Genomic DNA, 19,668 nt, shown 5'->3' with positions numbered 1-19,668 from the left:
CTGCCCACGCTACCATACAGCTAATCAAAAATCAAATAACCACAGGTCCATGTCTGCCGCGATGTAGAGTCGATTCAAGTCATTTCAAATGGCTGCGTTGCGCTCGCATTCATCCAGTTTGTATTCACGGCATGTCAGAGGTTATTATGACTATCAAATGTCCATGGGTGCGTGACGGCAGCATGACGTGCGACACTAACCCACACATACACACGCACTCGCGCGCACACACACACACACACACACACACACACACACACACACACACACACACACACCAGTTTTACAATGCCATGGTTTGATGTGTGACCCTAACAACACTACACTCAAGGACCCTGTCTTTTGCCTCCCTCTGTATCGTCACAAACAGACACGGTAATAACCCCTCAGTGTGGACGCCAGTCATGCACACTTTCTGATCGAATTCTAATCCATCCACCCCTGTGTGTGTGTGTGTGTGTGTGTGTGTGTCCCTAGTGGCAAGGTGGATTTTGTTTACGTCGCATCCTTTTGATGGTTCTTTTTAATGTATTTTGCCCCAGAACATTTCCCCGGAGGGGTTAGCGAGCCATGGCGCTAAGAACCCACGTTTCATCTAACATACAATCGACTTTGTTCACGCCTGAAGTTTTCGAGTCTCCTCTGCAGAAAGTGGAGACAAAATGCAATGACACGAGTCCGACCTTAGATAACGCAATGCCAGTTAGCTCCCATTAACTCCCACGCTAAAAAAAGAAACGCTACATTGGTTTATTTCTGAAGGGAGAGAGAGGGTTATGAAGAAACAAGACAGCAGCAGTGTAGAGTAGGCTAGAGACATACTTTTACAACAAAACAACAGTCCCTTTGTTGTGGTTCAAGTTCAGACGTACTTTGATACCTCCATATGAGCCGGCGAAGAGGGAGAGAAGAAGAGCGGAAAAATCCGGCCAGTTCTTTTAGTGTGGCCCAAATTGAAGGAGAAGGAGAGCTACTGTTGCAGAGTGGATAAAGTCAAGAGTATCGCGAGGGGGGGGGGGGGTCCTGTTTTTTATGCCGAGATGCAGGATTGTTGCATGCGAGGAACGCTAAGAGGCTTCGTTGGTATTGACAGTTTGTGTGTGTCCAGCGAGGCCCCGGTAATGTTGACGTGCGGCACATCCCAGGACACCTCCTAGCTGCTCTTAGCTGCCAAGTACTCCTGTCCTCCTGCGTTTTCCCTCGTCCCCCTTCTCTCTTCCTCTCCGTCAATTATTTATGTATGCTCTCCATCCTCTTCTGAAAACCATTAGTTGTCTGGATGTGGGTCGGCTGCTTGGATCAGGGGAAGGGGTTTGTGGCATACGAGAGGATATGAGGTCTCATAACACACACAGGCCCGAATGCAGGCACACACACACGCACACACACACACACACACACACACACACACACACACACACACACACACACACACACGTCTGACTCAGTGATCTGTGTGAAGCGTGTTACTTTTGAACGCACTGAAGCGGATAATGCCAACTTAAAAATAGAGGTGTACGGAGATGAGCATGACAAGTTTGTAAGGTTTTCGGGAAACTAAATGTTCAGGTGAAATTTCCCCTAGTTACAGACCACCTTCCCCCAACCTTAACCCTAACCTTTATTTTGGTGATTGTTAACACGCTGGACAGAGTGAATTATCTTGAGAGGCTTCATACACGTAGGTCCATTGTCGTTTGTACACGGTATCGATTCGGTTTCAGTAATTTTTGGTTACTCAAACCAGCCGCGGGCCCCATTAAATCGTCTTATGTTTGACAGCCCTGCTCTAGGGTCAGTCTACACCGAACTAAACGGCTCAGAGAACATTTAGCTTCACTTGCGTTTTATGTTGATGCTTTCTTGGAAAGGGCGTGGGGTAGGTGGAGGATGCAGTTCTAACACTATCTGTCCTTGTCAAACATGACCTTTCTTAAAGAGTGCATCCCGCAGGCGCCATACCGTGGAAAAGTGTGTGTGGATTTCAATAACTTTTAATAAGCCTTTGTGTGTGTGTGTGTGTGTGTGTGTGTGTGTGTGTGTGTGTGTGTGTGTGTGTGTGTGTGTGTGTGTGTGTGTGTGTGTGTGTGTGTCATTGCGTTTAACGGTGTGTGTGTGTGATTCACATGCTTGTGTGTGATTGCCTGCCCCATTGATTGACATGTGCCTTTCTTCCTCTTCCGTTTTCCCAGGTGAACTGAAGACCCAGCAGCCCCTGGACCGCGAGGAACAGGAGGAGTACCGCCTGACGGTGCGGGCACTAGACGGCGGCGGGCGCTACTGCGAGGCGGCCGTGCACCTGACCGTGGAGGACGTGAACGACAACGCGCCACAGTTCACCTCCGACCCGTACGCCATCACCGTCTTCGAGAACACGGAGGTCGGCACCTTCGTGGCGCGGCTGCTCGCCACTGACCTCGACACCGGTACGTTTGTTTGTTTATTTTACAAATTAGTTGATCTGTTTGTTTTATTGTTCTTTATTTGACCAGTCTTCCACCAGGCAATGCTAAGCTCTCTGATCTAGTGCTGTACACCTGGTGCTCTACACATTGTGCACACGCGCAGTGTGTTGCGTTTTACTACTCACTCTGCCCGTGTCTGATGGCCACTGTGGAGCTCGACGTTATCCGTCAGTAAACTTAGTTGAATTTGAACCGCGTCATCTTTATTTGTGAACAGGCGAGTCACTTAATAATTCATCTTTCTGCTGAGAAAATACAGATAGAATTGTTTGAGAAATAAAGGCGCGTTGCTTTTCCGCTGCAACGCTGACTCCACAGTATCACAGTAATCCTCGCTCCGTTTTACACCAGACTATTTTGGCGCAAAGCGATGATGTTTCAAGGATGAAATACGATTCTCCTCGAGCACTCGATTCTGAGCAGGCCTCATGGCCATTTTCTATTTGCCATTTGCCGGTGGGTCAGTCACAACACATGCATTCTCTTCATAGTCTTTTTGTGTTTGTCGTCCTGTGCGGTTCTGTTGGTAGAGAATGGCGCTTATGGGGGCCACCCATACGAAAAATGTATGCATGCACTGCTGTTAGTTGCTTTGGATAAAAGCGTCTGCTATGTGGCATATGTTTGCTTCACGTTTCAGGAAACCCACCTAAGCAGGAGCAGCCGATTTTTAAAACGAAAACTCCCTCAAATGGAGGACAGTTGAAAGCGTTAGTGTGGTGGCCATATTTAAACTCAAGAGCTCTGATATTAGCAAGCCACTTTTAGAGGCACTACCAATTTGACTTCTTTGACTGGCGTTTGGTAATGACTCCTCTTACAGGGCAAGGCGTTCTAGGCTAGGGGAGCGTGTCAGCGTGTTCCCTTCACAAAGCCTAGGTACGGCTGAAGAGAAGCTCTCTCTCTCTCCCTTCCTCACCCCCGTCCTCCCTCTCTCTCAGTCCTTCTGGTAAACTGACAGTTTGACAGATTGAATGGGATGTAAGAACTGGGTCGCTCGTTCACTCGCTCAGAAAGTCGAAGCGCAAAAGGGGGCCTGCTTTTTCGACAGCTCTTCCCCCAGGGTTGAGGCACTAGCACGGAATTCCTAAAGTCTGCCCTACCTCCGTGCGAACTTAAAGGATATCTGAAAAGAGGAGAGGAGAAATTAGGTTCTCCCCCTCCCTCCCCCAATTTTAGCCGGAGGCGCATTTTGGATCATTTGGAGCTGGAGGGAGAGAGACCAAATATAGACTGCATGCAGAATACTGAAAAAAGATCCTCTGTGTACAACGTAAAACACCAGATAATGCGTGCAGAGCAGAATTAGGCCGATACCCGCTAATTATCAACATCCAGAAAAGGTCAGTTAAATTCTACAACCACCTAAAAGGAAGTGATTCCCAAGCCTTCCATAACAAAGCCATCACCTGCAGAGAGATTAACCTGGAGAAGAGTCCCCTAAGCAAGCTGGTCCTGGGGCTCTGTTCACAAACAGACCCCACAGAGCCCCAGGACAGCAACACAATTAGACCCAACTGAATCATGAGAAAACAAAAACAATTACTTGACACATTGGAAAGAATGAACAAAAAAACAGAGCAAACTAGAATGCTATTTGGCCCTATACAGAGAGTACACAGTGGCAGAATACCCGACCACTGTGATTGACCCAAACTTAAGGAAAGCTTTGACTATGTATAGACTCAGTGAGTATAGCCTTGCTATTTTGAGAGGCCGCCGTAGGCAGACCTGGCTCTCAAGAGAAGACAGGCTATGTGCACACTGCCCACAAAATGAGGTGGAAACTGAGTGGCACTTCCTAACCTCCTGCCAAATGTATGAGACACATAATTCCCTCAGATTACACAGACCCACAAAGAATTCGAAAACAAATCCAATTTTGATAAACTCCCATATCTATTGGGTGAAATACTACAGTGTGCCCAGTAGCAAGTTGTGACCAGTAAAGGGCAACCAGTGAAGAACAAACACCATTGTAAATACAACCCATATTTATGTTTATTTATTTTCCATTTTGTACTTTATTTGCACATCGCAACACTGTATATAGACAAAGGTCTTTATTCTTTTGGAACTGTAATGTTTACTGTTAATTAAAAAAATATATTATTTATTGTTTATTTCACTTTTGTTTATTATCAATTTCACTTGCTTTGGCAATGTTAACATACGTTTCCCATGCCAGTAAAGCCCTTTTGAAATGAAAGAGAGAGATTTGCATTCCTTTCACACGTGTTGGTATCACATACACAGATCTGTAGTTGTAGTTTGTATCTTTATCACCAGCCTTGTAAAAGGTGTATTGGCGGATGTATGCCCGTATTGCCAGGATAGCTGAAGAGTCCCGCACACACTGCCCTGCAGAGAAATAACAAAGTCAATACCATCTATGACGACTCTGACCAGACAAGATACCCGTTTTGCCACAGTCCAGGTCACACAGTCCTCTCTCTCACTCAGCCAGCTGCCATTGGACTGATTCATCAGTATGCATAACTCCACTGTCTGGCGTGTGCACGTGCGTACGTGTCAGACATCCATTGTCAGATAGATAGAGGAATCATTCACTATTCGGGGGGGGGGGATCATCAACATTTGAGACTTGAGTATCTCTTTGCTTCAAATATTGACACATTTCGAGTATTGCCAGTTCCCTGCACCAGTTGTGCTATCTAGACCGGCTTATTTGGGTTGAAGATGTTTGACACTTTCAAACTTACACGCGTCACTGCCCCTGCTGTGTGCCCACTGCCATGGCGTCGTTTTTCTCAAAGTGGTCTGGGGGAAAGAACCAGACAAACCAGGAAGCTGGTTGGTGACCATAATTGGCGTTAAAAGGAGAAGTTATGCTGACACATTCCTTTCTCTGTTTCTTCTATATATCTCTCTTTTTCTCTTTATTTTCTCTCTCACTCTTTCCTCTATCCCCTCTCTCTATTTCCAGCTCTTTCTTCTCTATCCCCCTCTCTATTTCCAGCTCTTTCTTCTCTATCCCCCTATCTCTTCCCATCTCTTTCTTCTCTATCCCCCTATCTCTTCCCATCTCTTTCTTCTCTATCCCCCTATCTCTTCCCATCTCTTTCTTCTCTATCCCCCTATCTCTTCCCATCTCTTTCTTCTCTATCCCCTATCTCTTCCCATCTCTTTCTTCTCTATCCCCCTATCTCTTCCCATCTCTTTCTTCTCTATCCCCCTATCTCTTCCCATCTCTTTCTTCTCTATCCCCCTATCTCTTCCCATCTCTTTCTTCTCTATCCCCCTATCTCTTCCCATCTCTTTCTTCTCTATCCCCCTATCTTTTCCTATCTCTTTCCTCTCTATCCCCCTATCTCTTTCTTCTCTATCCCCCTATCTTTTCCCATCTCTTTCTTCTCTATCCCCCTATCTCTTCCCATCTCTTTCTTCTCTATCCCCCTATCTCTTCCCATCTCTTTCTTCTCTATCCCCCTATCTCTTCCCATCTCTTTCTTCTCTATCCCCCTATCTCTTCCCATCTCTTTCTTCTCTATCCCCCTATCTCTTCCCATCTCTTTCTTCTCTATCCCCCTATCTCTTCCCATCTCTTTCTTCTCTATCCCCCTATCTCTTCCCATCTCTTTCTTCTCTATCCCCCTATCTCTTCCCATCTCTTTCTTCTCTATCCCCCTATCTCTTCCCATCTCTTTCTTCTCTATCCCCCTATCTCTTCCCATCTCTTTCTTCTCTATCCCCCTATCTCTTCCCATCTCTTTCTTCTCTATCCCCCTATCTCTTCCCATCTCTTTCTTCTCTATCCCCTATCTCTTCCCATCTCTTTCTTCTCTATCCCCCTATCTTTTTCCTCTCTATCCCCCTATCTCTTTCCTCTCTATCCCCCTATCTCTTTCTTCTCTATCCCCCTATCTCTTTCCTCTCTATCCCCCTCTCTTTCCTCTCTATCCCCCTATCTCTTCCCATCTCGTTCCTCTCTATCCCCCTATCTCGTTCCTCTCTATCCCCCTATCTCTTCCCATCTCGTTCCTCTCTATCCCCCTATCTCATTCCTCGCTATCCCCCTATCTCGTTCCTCTCTATCCCCCTATCTTTTCCCATCTCGTTCCTCTCTATCCCCCTATCTCGTTCCTCTCTATCACCTTATCTATTCCCATCTCTCCACAGTTGTTACTTTCAGAAGTGGTTTCTTTTCTGTCTATTCCTTGTCTGTGCTGTCCCTCGTTTGATTGGGTAAACAGAGTTCTTGCGGCTCATACTAGACGTAAACAAGCTTTCTTGACACTTTGGTTTGAGGAGGAACGTCTTTGCTACCGCTGTCGATAAAGGTTCAACGAATGCTCTCCTCAGAAGGCGCAGTTCAATCAAACGCACGGTGCAGAATTTGGACTTAGTCAGTTAGCATGTGAACATTTAGTTGGCGTGTGGTGAAGTAAAATGGCAGACTGGTTTTAGATACCAGATAGGGATGCAAGATAAAAGTAGTAGCGTAGTTTTTAATAGCAGTTTTATAAGGTACAGCATAAACACTGCAACATCAGGTCTGGTTGAATCAGACCCTGAGTCTTGGAGAAAACCTCCAGGAGACTGGATATGAAGTATACTCGTCTGGTGGCGTGAGTCGAGATTGCTTATTGGTTTGGCGCGATCCACTTAAACGTCATCAAGCAATTTCCGTCTGCCGAGTAATTTGGTCTGATTAAAGCGATGGTGACCGGGACCAACAGGTGGCAGTAAACCGGGCTCCCGCAGACAAAATCTGCATCCTAAATGGCATCCTGTTCCCTTTATAGTGCACTACTTTTGACCCATAGGGCCCTGGTCCAAAGTAGTGCACTGTCGAATAGAGTGTCATTTGGGACGCAGGCCCGAGTCTCTTTAGTCGTAATGAGATGCGCAGAGGAGGGGAATGTGTGTGTGTGTGTGAGAGAGAGAGAGATGTGGGCCACCTGCAAAAAAGGCATTATGGTTATTGTCTCGTTTTTGGACTGCCCTGTCGGGAAGCGGCAAGGTGTTATTACAAGGTGCGACGTGACTTGCGTGTTGGCTGTACTGCTGAGGATGTACAGGCTGATGACGTTTGGATTGTTTACGGTTTTCCTTTCCAACAAACGCAAAGCAATAATGAACTGCCACAAAGCGATAATGAACTGCCACAAAGCGATAATGAACTGCCACTCAGAAGAACATTAGTATACTGTTCTTATATCAGATTATCACTCTACACATTACCTTGGTTTTAGTCTATATGTTGTCAACATGATCTCTCTCTGTCTCCTCCCAGGCTTGAACAGCAACATCCTCTACTCCCTCGCCGACTCAGCCGACGGCCACTTCTCCGTGGATGAGCGTACCGGCGTCGTCGCATTAAAAAAGCCCCTGGACCGCGAGGCGCGGGCCGTGTACGAGCTCAAAGTGCGCGCCTCCGACCAAGGCTCCCCCCGCCGCCTCTCGTCCCTCTCCCGCGTCACGGTCTCCGTGCTGGACATCAACGACAACCCGCCCGTGTTCGAGCACCGCGAGTATGTGGCGGGCGTTTCGGAGGACGTGGCGGTGGGCACGCAGCTGCTGAGGGTGCACGCCGCCAGCCGGGACATCGAGGCCAACGGGGAGATCGCCTACGCCATCGTGAGCGGGAACGAGCACGGCATGTTCAGTGTCGACCCCCGGACTGGTATGTCTCTCTCTCTCTCTCTCTCCACCTCTCCACCTCTCCACCTCTCCCCTCTTCTTTATGTGTCTCCCCAGGCACCCGGGGCACAAAGTATGACTATCATCTTCTCCAACCTCTTTGTGTGTATTTGTAGCAGGTTAGCGTTTTTTCGTAATGAATGTTGTTCTGGAGGCAGCTCTGCAGAGTGGTCACTAGCTGGCACTGCCACAAAGTCATCAAATCTGATTTGAACCCTAACCTTAGCCACGCTACTAACCCTAATGCCTGACCTTTACTTAAGACCAAAAAAAGCTCAGTTTTGTTTTCCTGTATTTTTGCAATAGAGCCAGTATTGACTTTGCAGCTGGCCTATCTAAGGGGAAATCGCTCAGTAAACGTCGACCTGCGTAGCAGATGACATTTCTGTCGTGTACGTTGGACGGTTAACGTAACCTATCCTCCCTCTCCGTCTTCCGTCTCCCCTGCAGGTGACATCTTCGTCATCGAGCCGCTGGACTTTGAGGCGTCCCACGAGTACTACCTGACGGTGGAGGCCACGGACGGGGGCGCGCCGCCGCTCAGCGACATGGCCACGGTCAACATCAACCTGACGGACGTCAACGACAACAGCCCCGCCTTCGGCCAGGCCACCTACGCCGCCGTGGTGGCCGAGGACGCCGAGCCCGGCAAGACGGTGGTGGCGGTGAGTTGACCGATGAGTGACCGTTCTGATCGTTTGGTCTGGTATTTCCCTTCCGACTAGAAAAAAAAGCATACAAATTTGTTGAATGTATATATTACAGTTTGTTTGCTTTGCGTTCGAACCTAGAAGTGTTTTTTAATTGGATTCCCCTACTGTGGCAAAATGCTTCTGTCGCGTTTGTCATTTTTCTGTCATTTTTCTGCCGTTTCCCTCCCCCTCCTAAAATACCTTTTCAATCACTGTACACCGTATCCCATTATTTCACCCCTCTATCTTAACTAGTCTTTCAGTTTCCTCTCTCTCTCTCTATCTCTCTCTCTCTGTATCTCTCTCTGTATCTCTCTCTATCTCTCTCTCTCTCTGTATCTATCTATCTCTCTCTCTCTCTCTGTATCTCTCTCTCTGTATCTCTCTCTCTGTATCTCTCTCTGTATCTCTCTCTCTCGCTCTCTCTCTCGCTCTCTCTCTTTGTATCTCTCTGTCCGTCACGTATCAGTTGCTGTGTTAGATCACCTGCTGGTGTAGCAGAGTTAAATGAGGTCCTCCTCTCTTCGTGTTCACCCTACCTTAGCAGACGCACACACACTGATGAGTTAACGACGGGTGACTCACTGAGCCGTCCCTTTCTCGCTCCCCTTTCTCTATACATCCCACCACCTCTTCCCTCACCCCTCCTCTCCCTCTTTCTTCCCCCCCCCCCCCGTGTCCATTTATCAACTGTGTCTAATCAACCCGAATGGAAATGATCCGTGGTTAAAAATGGGATTTCTACACCTGCCCCGTGTCACACACGTGCGAATCCTCTCCGTCCCCCTGATTTCCCCTGGGATCCGTTTTCTATACAGCCCAGGTTTGTGTGTGTGTGCGTGTGTGTGAACATCTGTGTCCCGTGGTCTCGTGTCAGAGCAGGTGTGTGTGTATGTAAGTCTACACCCTGTGTGTGGGTCGTCCTCGGCGGCTGGTCGTGACTCTTCCTCTCTCCTGTTCTCCCGGGTCGTAGGTGATGGCGGAGGATGCAGACGGGCCAGCCTGTAACCACGTGCGTTACTCCATCGTGGACGGGAACCAGGGCAGTCCCTTCACCATTGACCCAATCAGGGGAGAGGTCAAAGTGGCACGCCAGCTAGACAGAGAGACGGTATGGTGAAACATTCATCTCTATAATGGATGGGCATTGATGTAAATACATTCAAATGCATAGCTGTGAAATGTCTGTGAAGTTCATGTCTGTGTGGGGGTTGGGGGTGTGTGTGTGTGTGTGTGTGTGTGTGTGTGTGTGTGTGTGTGTGTGTGTGTGTGTGTGTGTGTGTGTGTGTGTGTAGGCATCTAATTCTGTCTTCAGTGGCACCTTAATTGCACTGTACACTGCAATCTAAATTAATAGCAGATACAGTTTACCAGTCAGCTTTGCATTATCGCTTACAAAAGCAGTACCGAGTGAAGTATTAATTCTCTCTCTTTCTCTCTCTCTCTCTCTCTCTCTCTCGCCCCCACCCCTCTTCTCTCCCTCCCCCGTCAGACATCGGGATACACCCTGACGGTGATGGCATCGGACAACGGCGTTCCGGCCCGCTCCAGCAGCGCCACGGTCAACATCGACGTGTCTGACGTCAACGACAACCCGCCCCTCTTCTCCCCTGCCAACTACAGCCTCATCATCCAGGTGAGAAGAGAGGGAAGGAGGCAGGGATGGATGGATGGAAGGAGAGAGCGGGAGGGAGGAGGGTAGGGAAGGTGGTATAGAGGGAAAGGTGCTGGTAAAGATGGTGAGAAGAGCTGGTGAGAGGAGAGGATAGATGAAGGGAGGGATGAGGGGTGGAAGTGAAGAAAGACGGGGTGAGATGACTGAAGGTGTAATGATTTGAAAGATGAGCGTTAATAAGGAGGAAAGCTACATTTTTTTGTATCAGGGAGGAAGGGAGAGACGAGAGGAGGGAGCGATTGGGCAAATAAGGATAGATGATGCACCGTCAGGTATCTCTGTCTTTACACCGTCAGGTATCTCTGTCTTTACACTGTCAGGTTATCTCTGTCTTTACACTGTCAGGTTATCTCTGTCTTTACACTGTCAGGTATCTGTCTTTACACTGTCAGGTATCTCTGTCTTTACACAGTCAGGTATCTCTGTCTTTACACAGTCAGGTATCTCTGTCTTTACACAGTCAGGTATCTCTGTCTTTACACAGTCAGGTATCTCTGTCTTTACACAGTCAGGTATCTCTGTCTTTACACCGTCAGGTATCTCTGTCTTTACACTGTCAGGTATCTCTGTCTTTACACTGTCAGGTTATCTCTGTCTTTACACTGTCAGGTATCTCTGTCTTTACACTGTCAGGTATCTCTGTCTTTACTTTTGAGGAGCCGACAGTGAAAACCAGAAATGTAATTTCGGAGAAACTAAATTCTGATACAGGGATTTGGTATCTGTACACACACACGCACACACACACACACACACACACACACACACACACGCACACACAAAAGATTGCTTCACAAGATTGATTCCCACATAAAATCCCCTCTCCAGCTCTCTCACACGCCTAAAATCGTAACAAGCATTCGTTACTGCCTACAGTACCCCTGAATAGTAAGTCTCAACCACTTCCTTTTCCCGCAGGAGAATCGTCCAATGGGGACCAGCGTTGTCCAGCTCATTGTGACTGACCGGGACGCCACGCACAACGGGCCCCCGTTTGTCTTCGCCATCATCGACGGCAATGAGGGTGGTGTGTTCGAGGTGAACCAACAGGGGGCGCTGCTGGTGGTGGAAGAGCTGAAGAGGAAGACTAAGGAGAACTACCTGCTGAATGTCCAGGTACTGTGGGAGCGTATGGAGAGACAAAGCATGGTGTTGGTTGGACACTTTCTCTCCTTCTAGTACGTGTTTCCTTCTCTTTCTCTCCTTCTATTACTGTTTCCTTCACTTTCTTTCTTTCCCTCTTACTGCATATCTCTCTCACTCTGTATCTCTCTCTCTCTCTCTCTCTAACTCTTTCTCTCTCTGGATCTCTCTCTCAATCGCTATCTCTCTGTATCTCTCTGTATCTCTCTGTATCTCTCTCTTTCTCTCTCTTTCACTCTCTTTCTCTCTGTAGCTCTTTCTCTGTATCTCTCTCTCTGTAACTCTTTCTCCCTCTGTATCTCTCGTTCACTCTCTCTCTCGTTCACTCTCTCTCTCATTCACTCTCTTTCACTCTCTCACTCTCTCTCTGTAACTCTCTTTCTCTCTCTGTATCGCTCTTTCTCTCTATTTCTCTTTCACTTTCTCTCTCACTCTCTGTAACTCTCTTTCTCTCTCTGTATATCTCTCTGTGTATCTCTCTTTCTTTATCTCTGTATGTCTTTCTCTCTGTCTGTATCTCTCTTTCTCTCTCTGTGTATCTCTGTATTTCTCTTTCTTGCTCTCTTTCTCTCTCTCCACCCCCTCTACTCCTCCATAATACTTATACTTACCTCTCTTTCTCTCTCTTCTCTCTCACTCTGTGGAAAACAGTCTCCTCTGCAGCTGCCCACTGTGATAAACCTCTTAGAAACATCATAATGATGACAAGATCTATAGTGTCAAATCAAAATAATCACCATGTATTAAAAAAAATCACGCTGCCCTCTCTCGCACCGAGTGAATCAGAGTGCAGGGCAGAATGTCTCACATGAGAGGCATAGTGGAGAGCTCTGCAGCCAGCTCGCGTGTTGCCAGTCGGTGAACTACTGTCCTCTCTCTCCCCTTGAGGAGAAAAGGAGTAGGCGGATGAGAAAGAAGTGCGGTTCCTCGACTCCGACTAACGTTCGGAACGCTGCAGATAGAAATAGATTGAATAGAGCCGAGACGGTTTCCCCCAACTCTGTCTGACAGACAATTCTATCTGTTCTACACGGCGTATTTCTCTCAATGTTTGGCAATCCTCCTGAACACTCCGGATTCAGTTTTTTTTTGTGGGGGGGGGTTGGCGATGTCATTTTAAGGATGGACTCAAAATTCTGCAGCGTCTCTGGACGTGTAAATACCCTTTCAAATTCAGGTGGGTGTTTATTCGTCTGAGCACGTAGGCCCGTTAGTCGTTCTCCAGGCAGTACTTTTGGACCTGGGTGTCGATGAACGGGGAGGTTCGGCCTTAGGAGAATGGAAGAGCGTGAGCTCCCTCTACCGTGGGAAAGTGGAGCTGCGTACAGCCAATGGCAAAGATATGGAGTACTTTCAACATTTGTCTTGGGTTTTTGCTGTACTCTGTATGTCATTTGGATATTCTTCTAAGCACTCCTGGAAGATAAGTTAACGATTTGGCTATGATGTAGTATAATAAAGAAGCAAACTACCATGCAGCTGAAGAAGTGATGGTCAATCATAGGTCTAGTGTAGTGTAGTTATGCTATTGCCCGTGTATAGGTGATGTGGGGATTGCAGAGTGATAGTTGGGTCAGTCTGCGTTAACGTTATTGCCAAAATGGTGGCAGTTATTTGGGCTCATCCGTTGTTAGAAATGATGCTTTCGTTAACTTGATGAATGAATGAAAACGGTAAAATGGGTGAATTGTGTTTTAAGTTTCGAAGACATTTTATAACTGGGCCTAAGTCCTAGTATGAGTTTTTGATAATGACATGAAAGCTTTTAGTTGGGTCACCGCACAACTTGTCTCTCTCTCTCTCTTTTGCAACAGACACAGAGTGTGACTTATCCCTCTCCCGTTCCTCCCTTCAGGTGGCAGACAGCGGCAAGCCCCAGCTCCTCTCCGCGGCCTTCATCAGCATCCGGGTCATCGACGAGAGTGTCTACCCGCCCGCCGTCTTCCCGCTGGACATCTACATCTCTGTCGCCGGCGAGGAGTACCCCGGCGGCGTGCTCGGCAAAATCCACGCCACCGACCAGGACATTTACGACACGCTAACGTACAGTCTCGCACCTTCATCGTCCTCGGATAACGACGAAGACGCTCTGTTCACCGTCTCCGCCACGGACGGCAAAGTCATCGCCCGGCACCCGCTCGACGTGGGCCACTACCCGCTCAACGTCACCGTCACCGACGGCCGCTTTTCGGTGACGGCCGACGTGAACGTGCACGTGCGCCAGGCGACTCGCCAGGCGCTGGACAACTCCATCGCCGTGCGCTTCGCCGCCATCGCACCCGAGGAGTTCGTTGGGGACTACTGGCGTACGTTCCAGCGGGCGCTGAGGAACATAGCGGGGGTGAGACGCAGCGAGGTGCAGCTGGTTAGTCTGCAGCCCTCAGAGCAGGGGACAGGAGACCTGGATGTTCTACTGGCTCTGGAGAAGTCCGGGAGTCCCTACCAGCCACAGGAGGTAAGAACCATGACCACGGCTCGTATTCACACAAAAAACGTCTCAGAGTAGGAGTGCTTATCTAGGATCAGCTCCTCCCCCTGTCCAGATCAGTCCTGTTAATGGTGATCTGAAAGGCAAAACTGATTCTAGATCAGCACTCACACACTTTACCAATATGTAGCAACGATAGTGACTTTGTTTCACTAGCCAATGGGGTTATGATACCGATTAATAATAACATATGTCATAATACAATGCAATATAATGCTTGTAATAATGATGATAGTGATATTAGCTTTCTCCTAACATATAATATGGCAAACTGTATAAATAGCTTTTTAAAATGGCTGTCTTTCTTCTACGAACAGAAAAGTAAGAAAAGAAGACAGGCAACCGTAGAAATTGACGGAATGTATTTACAGTTGTGAAATAGAATCAAAACTCTAGAATTCAACATGAAGAATAATCAAACGTGACCATTAGGCGGTACACATCAAAATAACATCTAGCAACTTTAGTAGATCTCTTGGTGTAATGGCTAAACGGTCGGGTTGACGGTTGCTGGTCCCGAATAAGAGTCCCGGCAAGAGTCCCGGCTACCCCTGAGTTCGCCGCACTATGTTACATTTAAATGAATATGTCCATGTAATGACTTCAAGTCGATTGTTCAGTCTTTTTAACGTCTTCACTATTGCTCCTCCAGGTGGTCTTCCGCAAGCTCAACTCGTCTGCGGCGGTCATCGAGGAAATGACGGGCGTGCGCATCGTGCGCGTGGTCAAAAAGCTGTGCGCCGGCGTGGACTGCCCGCTGCGCTTCTGCGACGAGGTCATCAGCCTGGACAGGACGACCATGTCCACCTATAGCACGGCCCGCCTCAGCTTTGTCACGCCACGACACCAGCGCACGGCTACCTGTCAATGTGAAGGTACTGACAGACACGCAATCAGAGCCTAAACACACACACACGGAGACACACACGAACACACACACACATAGGCATAGATATGCATAAACAGACACACACACACACACACACACAAAACACACCTTTACCCCTCCCGCCCCATCACACACACACACACACACCTAAACCACCACACCCCACACACCCCTACCCCCTGACCCCACGCCATCCTGGCTTCATCTTTGCTCTCAACCCGTGTACGTTGTCGTTTCAGGTGGAAAATGCCCCACAGTGAACAAGCTGTGTGATGCCAGCCCCTGTCCAGAGGGCATGGAGTGTGTGGCAGACCGGAAAGAGGCCAGGTATAGCTGTGTGTGTCCAGATGGTGGCAAGCAGGGCAAGTGCTCCGGTAAGACCAGACACATCTCTCTCTCTCTTTCTCTCACTCTCTCTCGCTCACTGATATGAAGCTGTCAAATGAGTATATATGAACCTACTGTTTGTTTTGTCTCTGTACTCACTGCCTAGTTATCAGTCTCTCCCTCCACTATCTCTCTCCCCCGCATACTTATCCTTACCTCTCTTTTATCCCCCCCTCCTCCACTCTCAGATGGCCAGTCCCTGACGTTCAGCGGGACGGGCTATGTGAAGTACCGTTTGATGGAGAATGAGAATAAGGAGGAGATGAAGCTGTCCCTCAGGCTGAGGACCTTCTCCAGCCACGCCACCGTCATGTACGCCAAGGGCACCGACTACAGCATCCTGGAGGTGGGTCAAAGGTCAAACACAGTGTGCGTCGTGTCCATGTGAGAAAGCGCCAGATTCTAACTACTAGCTACAGATGATAAAAGATCTCCTTCCCACACCATTTCACGTCCACCATAGTTTTTTTTCTCCGGCTTGGGCATGAAATCGCAGTAAACAAACCCCTTTCTTGTCTGTGCTATGGGTACTATCCTATTTATTCTGAGTCTGCTCCTCCAGCTCCCTGTCTCATGCCCAATCCCCGTATTAGCCCATGTTATCCTGTGTAGGAAACGGCCTAATAACGGCTAGCTGCCAGGACCTCCCCTGGGGGGCCACCCTGCTGTGTGCTGGTTGTCTTAGTCGGCCATTTTTCATCCTCACGTGAAAGGGCTCTGGGAATGCGGTGGTGGGCCTCCTGTAAAACAACACACAGCCGTGCTATTTGAAGGGAATGCTGGGAGGGAAGCGGAAAGCACATTCTCACACATTCCTCTCTGTGGTACTGTCTGGTTGCCAGAGGATCAGCTGTTCACTACGTCGTGCACTACTTTTGAGCAGGGCCCATAGGGCTCTGGTGAAAAGTAGTGCACGATATAGGGAAAAGGGTGCCATTTGGGACACGGCCTAGGGCTCCAAGGGAGTTAGCCTGAATATCACAAGACATAATGTCATACTGTAAGATACGCTATATGTACAAAAGTATGTGGACAGCCCTTTAAATGAGTGGATTCGGCTGTTTCAAACACACCCGTTGCTGGTGTTTGGGGTGTATAAGATCGAGCGCACCGCCATGCAATCTCCATAGACAAACATTGGCAGTAGTATGGCCTTACTGAAGAGCTCAGTGCCTTTCAACGTGGCACTGTCATAGGATGCCACCTTTCCAACAAGTCAGTTTGTCAAATTTCTGCCCTGCCGGAGCTGCCCCGGTCGACTGTAAGATACTGTACCTCTAGACTAGATACTGAGAATAGTAGTAATATAGTGTTAATTATCTGTGTGTAGACTGTACAGTAGTCAATGGTACGAGATTGTGCTCTTCATGGACCTCCAATTTAACGTTCACATTATGTATCTCAAGGTATAAACATTATTATAAACTGGGTGGTGCGAGCCCTTGGCTGACAGCCGTGGTATATCAGACCGTATAACACGCGTATGACAAAACATTTATTTTTACTGCTCTAATTACATTGGTAACCAGTTAAGAACAGCCCTTAGCAGTGGTATATACCACACCCTATTGTGCCCTTATTGCTTAATTATGGTAGCCCCACCTTGGCTAGGTGAACATTTAGCCATATTGCTTATATTTATCCAGTCTGGTTAGATCTACAGAAGTTCCTATGGTGGGTAGAGACTAACTGTTCAATCTGGACGGGGCCTAACTTCCCTTTCTCTCTCCCCCTTTCTCCTTCTATCAGATTGTGAATGGCCGCCTGCAGTACAAGTTTGACTGCGGCAGCGGCCCGGGAATCGTCTCTGTACACAGCACCCAGGTCAACGACGGCGACTGGCACACGGTCACCCTTGAGGTGGATGGCAACTATGCCAAACTAGTCCTGGACCGTGTGCACGCCGCCTCAGGCACAGCGCCCGGTACTCTGCGCACACTCAACCTGGACAACAGCGTCTACTTCGGCGGGCATGTGCGCCAGCACGCCTCTTCCACCGCTGGGCGCCACGGTCGCAGCTTGCCCATCACCAATGGGCTCCGAGGCTGCGTGGAAGCCATCGTGCTCAACGGCCAAGAGCTGCCGCTCAACACCAAGGCGCGTGGTGCCCACGCCGTGTTGGAGGACGTGGTGGACGTGGCGCCCGGGTGTGTGCTGGCACCCGCCGCCGAGGGCTGCTCCAGCAACCCCTGCACCAACGGGGGCAGCTGCTCCTCACTGGCCAACGGAGGTACGGAGCTCCTGTTGTGGTTTTTGTCGCTTGGTGTTGTGTTTATTCAAGTTGCTTAGTTATGCCCCTCAACCTAATCTGTTTATAATGCTCAACGTTGGATTATTTAAAGATGATTACTTTATCATCCAAATGTGTGTTTCTGAAACCCAAAGTTAAAGTATACAGCTGTAATCTTCATTCCTCAAGCCAAACCTGTTTAACCCACAATCTGTATCCCTCAGTCTGTCCAGCGCCTCTATTCTAATAAACACACAGACAAATTATATTAATCCCCAGGAGCCCTGTGAACACAGACATCAAGAAATGACCTTAGAGCTACAATAAAAATGTCCTACCTTTTTTCTTATGCCTTCTCTGCTATTTCCCCAGGTTACTTCTGTAAGTGCAAGGCTTCGTTCATGGGTACTCACTGTGAGATTGGCATCAGCCCATGTGCCTCCAACCCCTGCCTGTACGGGGGGACCTGCGTGCCGCGCGGGGACGACCTCTACTGCCAGTGCAGAGGGCAGTACTCAGGACAACGGTATGGATCTGTTTCTGTCATAGATATGATACTTATATTTCCATAATGACTGTTTAAGGGTTAAAATTGAATTATAGATTTGGGAGCTCAGACGGGACATTTTTCCTAACTTTTGCTAACATAGTGCCGGTTAAAGCTGACAGATATAATGATTTATTACTTGTTATAAACATGGTATGAAAAAATTACCAATTTCAATGTTTGGATCAAATCTTAAAAAAATATATGTATTCTGTTTTGGCATGTGTTGTAGAAATATTGGCGGAGGAAACGATCTCGGCTTATCTGCGTTCCCAAATCCATCATTCCGTAATTGTTTTTTGCTCATGTCCAGGGCTCAGTATTCTCCATCGAGCGTAAAACATTAGCTCACTCTGAAATGAAAATCGAGCCTGAGCTCGTGTTGATAGAAAACTGAAGCGTTGATCTGTAGGAAAGGGCATTGAGCGTTTCCGCAGCGCTGAAATTACATGCAAACATATACAGTTGAAGTCGGAAGTTTACATACACTTAGGTTGGAATCATTCAAACTCGTTTTTCAACCATTCCACAAATGTCTTGTTAACAAACTCTTGTTTTGGCAAGTCGGTTACGATATCTACTTTGTGCATGAATCAAGTAATTTTTCAAACAATTGTTTACAGACAGATTATTTCATTTATAATTCACTGTATCACAATTCCAGTGGGCAAGAAGTTTACATACACTAAGTTGACTGTGCCTTTAAACAGCTTGGAAAATTCCAGAAAATTATGTCATGGCTTTACAAGCTTCTGATAGGCTATTTGACATCATTTGAGTCAATTGGAGGTGTACCTGTGAATGTATTTCAAGACCTACCTTCAAACTCAGTGCCTCTTTGCTTGATATCATGGGAAAATCAAAAGAAATCAGCCAAGACCTCAGAAAAAAATGGTAACCTCCACAAGTCTGGTTCATCCTTGGGAGCAATTTCCAAATGCCTGAAGGTACCATGTTCATCTGTACAAACAATAGTATGCAAGTATAAACACCATGGGACCACGCAGCCGTCATACCGCTCAGGAAGGAGATGCGTTCTGTCTCCTAGAGATGAATGTACTTTGGTGCAAAAAGTGCAAATCAATCCCAGAACAACAGCAAAGGACCTTGTGAAGATGCTGGAGGAAACAGGTACAAAAGTATCTATATCCACAGTAAAACAAGTCCTATACTGACATAACCTGAAAGGCCGCTCAGCAAGGAAGGAGCCGCTGCTCCAAAAAAAGACAGACTACGGTTTGCAACTGCACATGGGGACAAAGATTGTACTTTTTGGAGAAATGTCCCCTGGTCTGATGAAACAAAAATAGAACGGACCGTCGTTATGTTTGGAGGAAACCGGGAGAGGCTTGCAAGCAGAAGAACACCATCCCAACCGTGAAGCACGGGGGTGGCAGCATCATGTTGTGGGGGTGCTTTGCTGCAGGGGGGACTGGTGCACTTCACAAAATAGATGGCATCATGAGGAAAGAAAATTACGTGGATATA

The 19,668-nt window shown here is 47.7% G+C and overlaps 1 protein-coding gene across 10 annotated transcripts in view; it reads left to right on the top strand.

Annotated features, from left to right (window-relative positions):
• Positions 1–19,668, top strand: part of fat1a (FAT atypical cadherin 1a) — a 93,684-nt gene that overhangs the window by 66,687 nt on the left and 7,329 nt on the right. For all 10 annotated transcript variants that reach the window (XR_001328235.2, XM_014195248.2, XM_014195253.2 and 7 more), the window contains 12 exons: positions 2,193–2,426; positions 7,723–8,112; positions 8,580–8,794; positions 9,795–9,932; positions 10,314–10,457; positions 11,415–11,612; positions 13,495–14,094; positions 14,780–15,002; positions 15,256–15,390; positions 15,592–15,749; positions 17,153–17,633; positions 18,006–18,159. Coding sequence is in view for 9 of the 10 variants with exons in the window: in XM_014195248.2 (XP_014050723.2) it covers positions 2,193–2,426; positions 7,723–8,112; positions 8,580–8,794; positions 9,795–9,932; positions 10,314–10,457; positions 11,415–11,612; positions 13,495–14,094; positions 14,780–15,002; positions 15,256–15,390; positions 15,592–15,749; positions 17,153–17,633; positions 18,006–18,159 (3,070 nt within the window). In the remaining variant the exon portion in view is untranslated. The remainder of the gene's footprint in view (positions 1–2,192; positions 2,427–7,722; positions 8,113–8,579; positions 8,795–9,794; positions 9,933–10,313; positions 10,458–11,414; positions 11,613–13,494; positions 14,095–14,779; positions 15,003–15,255; positions 15,391–15,591; positions 15,750–17,152; positions 17,634–18,005; positions 18,160–19,668) is intronic.

This window comes from Salmo salar, chromosome ssa04, assembly GCF_905237065.1.
Source record: "Salmo salar chromosome ssa04, Ssal_v3.1, whole genome shotgun sequence".
Classification (NCBI taxonomy): domain Eukaryota; kingdom Metazoa; phylum Chordata; class Actinopteri; order Salmoniformes; family Salmonidae; genus Salmo; species Salmo salar.
This window is presented reverse-complemented; position numbering and strand designations above follow the sequence as displayed.